Source organism: Pelodiscus sinensis, chromosome 2 (genome assembly GCF_049634645.1).
Source record: "Pelodiscus sinensis isolate JC-2024 chromosome 2, ASM4963464v1, whole genome shotgun sequence".
NCBI classification, from domain to species: Eukaryota; Metazoa; Chordata; order Testudines; family Trionychidae; genus Pelodiscus; species Pelodiscus sinensis.
In genome coordinates this window covers 251834686-251846928 of record NC_134712.1, presented here as the reverse complement: position 1 = coordinate 251846928, position 12243 = coordinate 251834686, and the positions used below count along the sequence as shown (strand labels likewise).

Here is a 12243-nt window from a genome sequence, read left to right as displayed (position 1 = left end):
TCGGGTCCAGTCCCCTGCCCTCATGGCAGGACCAGACCATCCCTGACAGGTGTCTGTCCAACCTGCTCTTAAATATCTCCAGAGATGGAGATTCTACAACCCCCCTAGGCAATTTATTCCAGTGTTTAACCACCCTGACAGGTAGGAACTTTTTCCTAATGTCCAACCTAAACCTCCCTTGCTGCAGTTTAAGCCCATTGCTTCTTGTTCCATCCTCAGAGGTCAAAAAGAACAATTTTTCTCCCTCCTCCTCATTACATCCTTTCAGATACTTGAAAACCGCTCTCATGTCCCCTCTCAGTCTTCTCTTTTCTAAACTAAACAAGCCCAATTCTTTCAGTCTTTCCCCATAGCTCATGTTCTCTACACCTTGAATCATTCTTGTTGCTCTTCTCTGGACCTTCTCCAATTTCTCCACATCTTTCCTAAAATGTGGTGCCCGGAACTGGACACAGTACTCCAGTTGAGGCCTAATCAGCGCAGAGTAGAGCGGAAGAATGACTCCTCGTGTCTTGCTCACAACACTCCTGTTCATGCCTCCCAGAATCAGGTTGGCTTTTTTTTTTGCAACAGTGTCACACTGCTGACTCATATTTAGTTTGAGGGCCCCTGTGACCCCTAGATCCCTTTCTGCAATGCTCCTTCCTAGACAGTTGTTTCCCATTCTGTGTGTGTGAACCTGGTGTACGATGGAAACCACTTCAAGCCACAGTGCAGCAGCACTCTCAGCACCCCAATTCTAGCCTCTGTGATAACACCCCCTCCAAACAGCCCCATGTCAGATAGTAACATGCCCGCTCCGAGCCACCGGCCCCTCTGCACCCAGAGCAGGAGACGCCCCAGGGCCACGTCCATCCTGCTGCAGTATGGGGACACAGCCACAGGAAAGGGACGGGATGGAACAGGGTGAGACCCATTTAAAGGGGAAGGCACTTGAAAGACCTGACCACTCCCAGGCTCCCAGCCTGCGTAAGCAGCAAGGAAAGGAGAGCAGTGAGGAGCCAGCATGGCTAACGAGTTTTAATGCTTCCAAGCATTAACAATTCTAAGCCCTCAGTGCACAGTTCTGTCCTGTTTAGAACTCTTCACGGACATTGAGTAACTCACTTCCGTTCTGAAGGGGTGGAGTGGAGAAAGGAGAAAGGTGACGTTTGTTAAAAGGATAAACATCCAATCAAACCAACAGGGCAAAATGACAAATGGTGTCAAGCCACCCTGAGAGCTTTCTCCAACAGGGTAACAAGGCTTGTGGATGGGGGGAAAGTGGTAGATGTCTTTTCCATCCATGTGTGGAATAAATTTCTGTATGTGCACCAAAGCGTGTGTCAATGTGCACCACCAGTAGAAACAAAACACCTGGCTGTGGGTGCTCTGCTAATCAGCTGAGTAGCACTGGAATCTCTCCTAAGCAGCCGCACAAGCACCCAGCTTACAGGGAACCCTGACTTTGGTAAGGCGTTTGATACTTTCTCATAAACAATCCGGAGAAATACAACTGAGATGAAGCTACTATCAGGTGGGTGCATAACTGGCTGGAAAGCCATTCCTACAGGGCATTATCAGCAGGGGCGGTGCATGAACTATCCAACGGCATGGATGGGAGGGGGAAAGAGCCGGCCAGCAGCCGGTGGGACCAGAGTCCCTGGGCATCCAGAAGGACTGGCATGGAGGGGCCTGGTGCAAGGGTATAGCTCCCTGGCACTCTCTGGCAGTGCCTGGGGAAGCTCTCTCTGCTTTTCCGGTATGTCACTCAGGGAAGGGGGTGGGGCTGACCCTGCACTCCCAGCAAGAAGCGGAGTGAGCTGGCTGGTGGCTCGGATTCTGCAGTTTCCGAATCGGAGTCCTGTTCTCTTAACACTTCGGACAGCACGGGCCACACCTCATCCCTCCCTGACTTTGGAAGCCACTTTGGATTCCTAAACCGTGGGCCACCTGCAGTAGCTACCTTCAGACACCTCCCACTGTGGTTTGTCAAAGCGGTAGTGAAAGCTTTCCTAAACCAAACAGCAGGTGCTGGTGTGTCAGCTGAGATTGCTAAATATGAAAGATATGGCAGCAGGCAAGAGAAACAAAGCAGGAGACATACAATGCTCCCTCAAGGAGTTCAGTCAGAAAGTTAATTAGCTTTTTTTTTTTAAACGAGCATCATCAGCACGGAAGTATGTCTTCTGAAATGGTGGCTGAAGCAGGAATGAGCATACGGATGTTTCGCTTGTCTGGTAAGTAAATACCTTGCAATGCTGGCTAGGAAAGTGCCATGCGAACACCTGGTCTCACTTTCAGGTGACATTGAAAAGAAGAAGTAGGCAACAGTAACTAGCACAAATGTAAGTAAATATGTTTGTCTGAGCAACTGGCAGAACAAGAAGTAGGACTGAGTGGACTTGTAGGTGCTAAAGTTTTGTACTGTTTTATTTTTGAGTGAAGTTCTGTAGCAAACAAACAAATAAACAAAGCCAGAGCCAGGCCCACCACAGCATCCTCCATCCCAATACACTCACGGCTCCATGCGCTGCAGCACCTCCTCCAGGTTGGAACTACAAGTGCTGGAAAGCTCTATGTGTGAGGTTCCCTTGCCTGCAGACTCTTCCCCCGCAGTTCCCATTGGCTGGGAATTGCAACCAGGGCTTGAAAGAAACAAAACATCTGGCACCTTCCCTGCAGGCCACAGTTCCTCTGGGCTCTGCTGCGCAGGACTCTGCATTCTCCTCAGCAGCCCATGCTGACGTCCTGGCCCAGCTGCAATCCTGAGAAATCACATGGGCCTCTGTGGCTGGCTCTAATCCAGAGGTGCTTGTGCACACGTGCGCCGTGCGGACACGGGAGATGCTGCGTTCCTTGCACTGCCCTCCCCCATGCTGCCGGCTGACACATTTCTCCGTGCGGCGAATGCACCTCCAGGGAAGACGTGACGTGGACGTGACATAATTAAGCTCGACACGGTGATATTTTCCAAAGACGTAATTTTGTGAAACCTTTAATTCTCTGTGCTCCTTGGCTCTGCTTCCCGTCCAACATGCGAGAATCGTTCACGGCTCATTCACAGCCTGGCTGTTCGGGTAACATCAATCAAGAGCAAATTAGCCAAGGGCACTGGCATTTTCAGGCACAGGAAGAGACAACCACTTGGCCCTTGTGCAGAGCGTTCACCTAGGGATCTCAAAGCATGGGACACGGATGCTTCGGATTAAGTACGCTTCACACCCCTCTGCCCTGGGAAAGAGGCAAGTCTCATTTTAAACCATCACCCCAGGCTGAAAGACACCCATTGCCAGGGCCAGCACAAAGGCCTGTGCACCCCTTAGATCATGTCCACACTAGGCTGAGGTGCCTTTGGAACAGGTGTTAATTAGCACGTTAAAGGTCTAGTGTAGACAAGATAAGGGAGCCCCCTCCCCCCCTCAATTCACACAGCTGTATCTGCACTTAACCAGCCCGTACATAGCCATAGAACTGGAAGGTCCTCAAGTCCAGTGCCCTGCCCTCATGGCAGGGCCAAGAACCGTCTAGATCATCCCTGACAGGTGTCTGTCCAACCTGCTCTGAAATATTTCCAGAGATGGAGATTCCACAACCCCCCTGGGCAATTTATTCCAGTGTTTAACCACCCTGACAGGTAGGAAGTTTTCCTAATGTCCAATCTAAACCTCCCTTGCTGCAGTTTAAGCCCATTGCTTCTTGTCTTGTCCTCAGAGGCCAGGGAGAACAATTTTTCTCCCTCCTCCTTATGACATCCTTTCAGGTACTTGAAAACTGCTCTCATGTCCCCTCTCAGTCTTCTCTTTTCTAAACTAAACAAGCCCAATTCCTTCAGTCTTCCCTCATAGGTCATTTTTCTAGACCTTTCATCATTCTTCTTGCTCTTCTTTGGACCCTCTCAAATGTCTCCACATCTTTCTTGAAATGTGGTGCCCAGAACTGGACGCAATATTCCAACTGAGACCTAACCAGTGCAGAGTAGAGCGGAAGAATGACTTCTCGTGTGTTGTTCACCACACTCCTGTTCATGCCTCCCAGAATCAGGTTTGCTATTTTTGCCAGTGTCACAAATATAACCACGAACAACCAGAGACTTGTTCTGCAATACCAGCCCTGCTGAGATCTGCTCCAGGGTCTCTTCCTGTTGCTGTGGTCTAGGTACCACTTGCATTGCTCAGTAACCACACTGGGGTTACTAAGGTGTGTGGGTTACATATGCGCTTTCATTCCCTGTTGCCTGAATGGGATGATGTGACAGACACTCCCCTGCCATGGACATTCAAATGCACAACTCAAAAAGATGCTTTAAGCAAATTATTTCATGTAACCCATTAAGCTTCATGTCACGATCTGTTGGTTCTGTTTATCTTACTTTGATGTGTGTATCATTTGTGTGTGCAAAATTAGACCTATGGCATGGGGAATTCTTTGTGGACTTCAAATGTGCAAATGAGAGACATGGAGGCTGCATCTAGACTGGCCAGTTTTTCCTCAAAAGCAGCTGCTTTTGTGGAAAAACTTGCCAGCTATCTACACTGGCAGCTTGAACTTCCTACTGCCTGAAATCAGTGCTTCTTGCAGAAATGCTATGCTGCTCCCGTTCAGGCAAAAGCCCTCTTGCGCAAGTGCTTTTGCGCAAGAGAGCCAGTGTAGACAATGAGGTGTTGTTTTGCACAAAAAAGCCCCGATGGCGAAAACGGCGATCGGGGCTTTCTTGTGCAAAACCGCGTCTAGATTGGCACGGACGCTTTTCCGCAAAAAGTGCTTTTGCAGAAAAGCGTCAGTGCCAATCTAGACGCTCTTTTCTGCAAATGCTTCTAACGGAAAACTTTTCCGTTAAAAGCATTTGCGGAAAATCATGCCAGTCTAAACACAGCCGGAGCGTGTTACCCTGGATGATGTCTTGATGAGCAACTGTTAAACAATCTCTTTTGTCCTTAAGACTGAGTAGGGGCGGGTAGGGAGTGGCCTCAATTCCTTAACACTGTTTCTCAAACTGTGGTTTTTGACCCCCCCGACGGGTCACAAGCAACGTAGAGGGGGGTCGTGGTGTCACAAAGTTTGAGAACCCCTGCCTTAACAAAAGGAATAGGAAAGCAGAGGCCTTGGTCTTTTGGCTGGGCTGCACCTGAAGGAAGGAGCCAAAGACCCCAAGGTGAAGAGACCCCAAGGTTTGGGGGGGCAGCTGGAAAAGAGGTTTTAGGGCGAGTTTGGGTAAGTTTGTACTGAGGTTTCAGTGTAGAATTAGCCAAGCGTTTTTGTTTCTTTTGATTTATAACCTACTTTGCTCTGCCTGGTCTCACTTATTACCATTTAAATCCTACTGCTTGTACTTAATAAAATCATTTTTATTTTCTATCAAACCCAGTGTACGTAACTGTTACCGGGGGGGGGGGGGAGGGGGGCAACCAGAGTGCACATTCCCCCTGTCATTGTTAAGGGAGCCTTACCTAATTCTTTGGGGGTTGATCCCATTTGGGGGTGGTATTCCAGGAAGCTGGGCCCTAAACTGGACTCTCCTGGTGCCTGAAGAGGTTTGGTGTCTGTACTGCTTCTCGGGGGGGGGCAGGGATCTCAGCCAGGGGAGACCAGCGGAGCTGGCCCAGCAGGACCAGGCGGTGAGAAGCCCCAAAGAGCAGGAAGGTGAGTGGCAGTGGCCCTGTCAGCCCTCCAGGAGGCACCCCAAGGGGTCATCCGTGACTGCCCCCCTCCCCCGGTCACAGATGATTCCCCCAAACCTTTTTTTAAAAAAATGGTCCCACATAATTTGGCTCTTGAGCAGATGTTTGCTGCGTTGTATTTAGTCGTCCAACAATAAAAAGCCAGAAAGAGAAGTAAGAACATTAATAGTGTGCAATAGGTTAGTGAAGTGTGTTTCGTTTCTCCCTGCAGCGGCTGGACAAAATTGAGGTTCATAGAATCATAGAATCATAGAATAATAGGACTGGAAGGGACCTCAAGAGGTCATCGAGTCCAGCCCCCCGCCCTCAAGGCAGGACCAAGCTCCACCTACACCATCCCTGACAGATGTCTATCTAACCTGTTCTTAAATATCTCCAGAGAGGGAGATTCCACCACCTCCCTTGGCAATTTATTCCAATATTTGACCACCCTGACAGTTAGGAATTTTTTCCTAATGTCCAATCTAAACCTCCCCTGCTGCACTTTAAGCCCATTACTCCTTGTCCTGTCCTCAGAAACCAAGAGGAACAAATTTTCTCCTTCCTCCTTGTGACACCCTTTTACATATTTGAAAACCGCTATCATGTCCCCCCTTAATCTTCTTTTTTCCAAACTAAACAAGCCCAGTTCATGAAGCCTGGCTTCATAGGTCATGTTCTCTAGACCTTTAATCATTCTTGTCGCTCTTCTCTGCACCCTTTCCAATTTCTCCACATCTTTCTTGAAATGTGGCGCCCAGAACTGGACACAGTACTCCAGCTGAGGCCTAACTAGTGCAGAGTAGAGCGGCAGAATGACTTCACGAGTTTTGCTTACAACACACCTGTTGATACAACCTAGAATCATATTTGCTTTTTTTGCAACAGCATCACACTGTTGACTCATATTCAACTTGTGGTCCACTATGACCCCTAGATCCCTTTCTGCCATGCTCCTTCCTAGACAGTCGCTTCCCATCTTGTATGTATGGAACTGATTGTTCCTTCCTAAGTGGAGCACTTTGCATTTCTCTTTATTAAACCTCATCCTGTTTACCTCTGACCATTTCTCTAACTTGCTAAGGTCATTTTGAATTATGTCCCTATCCTCCAAAGAAGTCGCAACCCCACCCAGTTTGGTATCATCTGCAAACTTAATAAGCGTACTCTCTATCCCAATATCTACATCATTGATGAAGATATTGAACAGTACGGGTCCCAAAACAGACCCTTGAGGAACTCCACTTGTTATCCCTTTCCAGCAGGATTTAGAACCGTTAACAACAACTCTCTGACTACGGTTATCCAGCCAATTATGCACCCACCTTATCGTGGCCCTATCTAAGTTATATTTGCCTAGTTTATCAATAAGAATATCATGTGAGACCGTATCAAATGCCTTACTAAAGTCTAGGTATATGACATCCACCGCTTCTCCCTTATCCACAAGGCTCGTTATCTTATCAAAGAAAGCTATCAGATTAGTTTGGCATGACTTGTTCTTCACAAACCCATGCTGGCTATTCCCTATCACTTTATTACCTTCCAAGTGTTTGCATATGATTTCCTTAATTACCTGCTCCATTAGCTTCCCTGGGACAGACGTTAAACTGACTGGTCTATAGTTTCCTGGGTTGTTCTTATTCCCCTTTTTATAGATGGGCACAATATTTGCCCTTTTCCAGTCTTCTGGAATCTCCCCTGTCTGCCATGATTTTTCAAAGATCATAGCTAAAGGCTCAGATACCTCCTCTATCAGCTCCTTGAGAATCCTGGGATGCATTTCATCAGGACCTGGTGACTTGCTGACATCTAACTTTCCTAAGTGATTTTTAACTTGTTCTTTGTGTATCCTATCTTCTAAACTTACCCTCTCTCTGCTTGTATTCACTGCGTTAGGCACACCTCCAGACTTCTCGGTGAAGACCGAAACGAAGAAGTCATTGAGCATCCCCGCCATTTCCAAGTTTCCTGTTACTGCTTCTCCCTCCTCACTAAGCAGTGGGCCTACCCTGTCCTTAGTCTTCCTCTTGCTTTTAATGTATTTATAAAAGGTCTTCTTGTTTCCCTTTATGCCTGTAGCTAGTTTGATCTCATTTTGTGCCTTTGCCTTTCTAATCTTGCCCCTGCATTCCCGTGTTGCTTGCCTATATTCATCCTTTGTTAGTTGTCCTAGTTTCCATTTTTTATACGACTCCTTTTTTATTTTGAGATCGTGCAAGATCTCCTTGTTAAGCCAAGGTGGTCTTTTGCCATATTTTCTATCTTTCCTACACAGCGGAATTGTTTGCTTTTGGGCCCTTAACAACGTCCCTTTGAAATACTTCCAACTCTCCTCAGTTGTTTTTCCCTTCAGTCTTGCTTCCCATGGGACCTTACCTACAAGTTCTCTGAGCTTATCAAAATCTGCCTTCCTGAAATCCATTACCTCAATTGTGCTGGTCTCCCTTCTACCTTTCCTTAAGATCATGAACTCTATTATTTCATGATCACTGTCCCCTATACTGTCTTCCACTTTCAAGTTCTCAACTAGTTCCTCCCTATTTGTTAAAACTAAATCCAGAACAGCTTCTCCTCTGGTAGCTTTTTCAACCTTCTGAAACAGAAAGTTGTCTCCAATGCAGTCCAGAAACTTATTGGATAGCCTGTGCCTCGCTGTGTTAGTTTCCCAACATATGTCTGGATAGTTGAAGTCCCCCATCACCACCAAATCTTGGGCTTTGGATAGTTTTGTTAATTGTTTAAAAAAGGCCTCATCCACCTCGCTAGGTGGCCTGTAGTAGACTCCTAGCATGATATCACCCTCGTTTTTTACCCCTTTTAGCTTAACCCAGAGACTCTCTACACAGCTATCTCCTACTTTCATCTCCACTTCAGTCCAAGTGTGTACATTTTTAATATACAAGGCAACCCCTCCTCCCTTTTTTCCCTGTCTGTCCTTCCTGAGCAAGCCGTACCCTTCCATACCAACATTCCAATCATGCGTCCCATCCCACCAGGTTTCTGTAATACCAATGATATCATATTTGTATTTATTGGTTATCAATTCCAGTTCTTCCTGCTTATTACCCATACTTCTCGCATTTGTATATAGGCATCTAAGATACTGATTTGATCTTGCCTCCCTGTTGTGCCCTGACCCTCTTTTCTCCTTGCCATTATAGGCCGTAGTCCCCCCCATTTCCAACCCATCTCCCAGTCCCGCACATGCAGCACTTACCTGTGGGCTTTGCTCACCTGCCCCCGACAAACCTAGTTTAAAGCCCTCCTCACAAGGTTAATAGCCTACTCCTCCTACCAGCTACTGAAGCTACCGTGCCTTTAGCTCAGGAGGTAAAACTGAGGTTTGAACCTAGGACCTTTGGCACCAAAGCGGACTGGCAACCACCAGAAGGGTTATTACAGTTCTTATTATGGTAGCACCTACAGCAGGCATGGGGAAACTAGGGCCTAGGGGATGGATGTGGTCCCCAACTTGCCTGGATCCAGCCCCCAAGACTCAGGGTCCCCCACCCCAGCATTGGGGAACCCACGCCGGAGCTCCAGCCCCCCTCCCCGTCCTCCCATGGGGCTGGAGCACACAAAATCTACTAGCCTGGGTCCCCCTAGTCCAGGGCTGGGGAACCTTTTTCAGGCCGGGGGCTGCTGACCCACAGAAAAATCAGTCAGGTGAGAAGCAAAAATATATCTATATCTATATCTATATATCCCTCTTCACTGACATGGCCCCAGAATGAGAAGCAGAAAGACACTCCCCATATTCCCCTCGCACACCGAAGCCTAGGGGGGCCCAAGCTAGTAGATTTGTGCCCTCCAGCCCCGTGATAGGGCAGCCGTGGAGGGCAGGGGGCCCTGAGTCTTGGGGGCTGGATCCAGGCAAGCATCCGGCCCCTGGGCCTTAGATTCCCCAACCATGCCCTTTGAGAACCACATCAGTGTGTGGGGGTTTTTTGCTTCTCACACGTGCAAGGCCCCCGGCTGACTTTTCTGTGAGTCAGTGGCCCCTGACCCTAAAAAGGTTCCCCAGCCCTAGCCTAGAGAATGAGACCAGAGTCCCACTGCGCTAGGTGCTGTACAAACAGAGGGAAAGCCAGGCCCTGCCCTGAAGAACTTACAGTCTAAACAGACAAGCCATCCAAAGGATGGGGGGAAACAGAGCTGAAGAGCTGTACATGCAGCAGGTTAGAGAGCAGGACAGAACCTGCTCTTTTGAGGAGCAGTCCAGTGCGCTAATCACTAGACAACATTACTTCCCACGGCACAGCAGGGTTTTTCTTTGGATACTGAAAGAACATAGGCAGGTTTTCTCCCATTTTTTTCCTGCCCTTTTTCAGGAGCAGAGGATGATCTCTGGCCAAGAGCCAGGCAAAGCACCCAGCTCCCCACAAAGTGTCATGCTCCTGCACCACCAAGGTGGCTTCATGGGCTCCTGGAAAAGCAAGAACTGGTGGAAGGCACTTTGGGTTCTTTGCAACACAAAAAGGCAGCTGGGGGAGGCTGCCCCGGGAGGGGGGTTTCGCTCTGAGAACGCAGGCGTGAGGCCCGGGACAGTGTGGGGGAGCCATCTGTGTGCCTGATGGACAGGATCCCCATGCAGGCTGGTGGAGTGAGGGTATCTGGTTCCTGGGCAAGGGGCGACCCTGGGTTACTCCACACAGCCCTTGCCAGCCTGCACACGGCTGGGCCAGGCAACCCAAGGAGCGGCTACCTCGCAGCCTCCTGGGGTGGGTCCAGCAGGGAGCTTCCTGGCTGGAGCCCGGAGAAAGTGCTGTCACCGGGGCATTGTTAGGCACCGAGACCAGGGGAGAAAGTCTCCCCAATTGCTCTTTGCAGCCCCCCTGGGAGGAGCCCTTGCCCCGGGACACCCACCCCGCTCTGTTCTGCGGAGCCCCCCATACCTGGGGGTGGCATCGAAGCATCGAATCCCAGGCCTGGAGAGAGCTCAGGCGGCATGGAGTCCAGCCCCCTGCCCCAAAGCAGGACCACCCCCAACTAAACCAACCTTGCCCCCCCCCAGACAGCCGGGCTGCTGGGAGCCGGCTCTCACTGGCCAGCGCAGCGCCCCAAGTTCTGGCCCAGGTGCCCCCAGAACCGGCGGGGGCCAAACACCCCCGCGCATCGCCCCCCGCAGCCGCCTGGCTCCTTACCTGCGCCTCCCCTTCGGGCATCGCGCCCCTGCTGCAGCCGGGATGGGCGCGGGGCGCTGCCCCGTCTCTGCCGACGGCAGCAGGGACCGGGGTCTCCGCGGGCAGCGCCGGGCTCGCCAGGCGTGCGGCTCGCTGGGCTCGGTCCTGCCCCTTCCCGGCCGGCCGGCAGGGAGGGAACTACCGCTCCCGGCAGGCTCCCGGCTCCGCCCGGCTCCCCGGCTCCGCCCCGGCCGGGGGACGCGCTGCTGCCTGCCGCCCGGGGCTGCGGGGAGCTGCGCCGCTTTGGCGAGAGCCAGGCATGGAGCTGCTCCGGCCGCGGCCCTGCCCGGTCCCCGGCTCGCTCCTAAAGAGCCAGAGGGGCCCTTTCCCTAAGGCTGGTTTGGGTCGGGCCAATGAGCCACAGAGAAATGGGGGGGGGGAGACACAAAAGTGAGAAGACCCCCCCAAAACCCAGCACCTCACTGATGTGACCCAGACTGAGAAGCAGCCAGTCCCCAGGTTCCCCTCCCACCCACACAGGGGTTTACAGGGGCCCCAGGCGAGTAGATTTTTGTGGGGCTCCCCAGATTCCCCAAAAAGGGTTCAATGTGGGGAGGGGCTCCCAGGAAGTAGGCTTGGGGAGTAGGGTCTGGACAGGAAGGTGGGTGTGGGAGCAGGGTGGCTCTACAGGGTCTGGGTGGGAAGGGGGGTGCAGGAGGGAAGTGGGGGTGTGGGCGGAAGTGATCATAAAATTAGCACTGAAGGATGGCACGAAAGCACCAATTACATGGATTAAGAACTGGCATGCTACAGAGCTCAAAAAGTAGTTGTCAATAGCAAACGATCATCCCCATTGAATGGGAGTGTTTCTAAGGGTTCTGTAGGGCTGTTTCCCAAATGGCACTAGGCAGAACCCCGGGGTTCTGGAAAGTGAAAATAAGGGTTCTGCAAGAAAATTCTATTACAATCACATTTTATTATTTAAAATAATAATTCATAGTTCAGCATTTATTAATTTTATTGAAAACCATTTTCATTTGTGTTTGCCATGATAAGCATCCCTGTGTAATGCCGGCTTAGCCAGAGAGTGGGGACAGTGATGACACTACTACTTTTTCAGCTCCATATTTAAGATTGTTATTAGGGGTTCTGCAAAATTATTTCAAGTTTAAAAGGATTCTGTGGCCAAATAAAATTGGGAAACACTACTGTAGGGACTGACACTAGGCTAAGTGCTGTTTAACATGTTCATCAGTGACCTGGACATAGGTATACAATCACTTGCTGATCATATGTGTGGGTGACACAATAATTAGCACAGCGCAGAAAACTGCTAAGGGCAGGGCAGTCATAGAGCAATCTGGATTGTTTGGCAAGAAGGGTCCATTCCTACACCGTGCATTTTAATACAGACACACCCAAGGGAATGCAGCCCCACCCCTACAGAATGGGGGACTTCCCCTAGAAAGCAGTGAGTC

General features: G+C 50.1%; 1 protein-coding gene and 1 long non-coding RNA gene across 2 annotated transcripts in view; both read right to left on the bottom strand.

The window, feature by feature from the left end:
• Positions 1 to 12243, bottom strand: part of LOC142826677 (uncharacterized) — a 124377-nt gene that overhangs the window by 31473 nt on the left and 80661 nt on the right. The gene's annotated exons all lie outside the window — the stretch shown is intronic.
• Positions 1 to 12243, bottom strand: part of LOC102459426 (uncharacterized) — a 57449-nt gene that overhangs the window by 31473 nt on the left and 13733 nt on the right. Inside the window, exon 5 of the mRNA XM_075923071.1 lies at positions 10787 to 10963. Coding sequence (XP_075779186.1) covers positions 10787 to 10963 — 177 coding nt within the window. The remainder of the gene's footprint in view (positions 1 to 10786; positions 10964 to 12243) is intronic.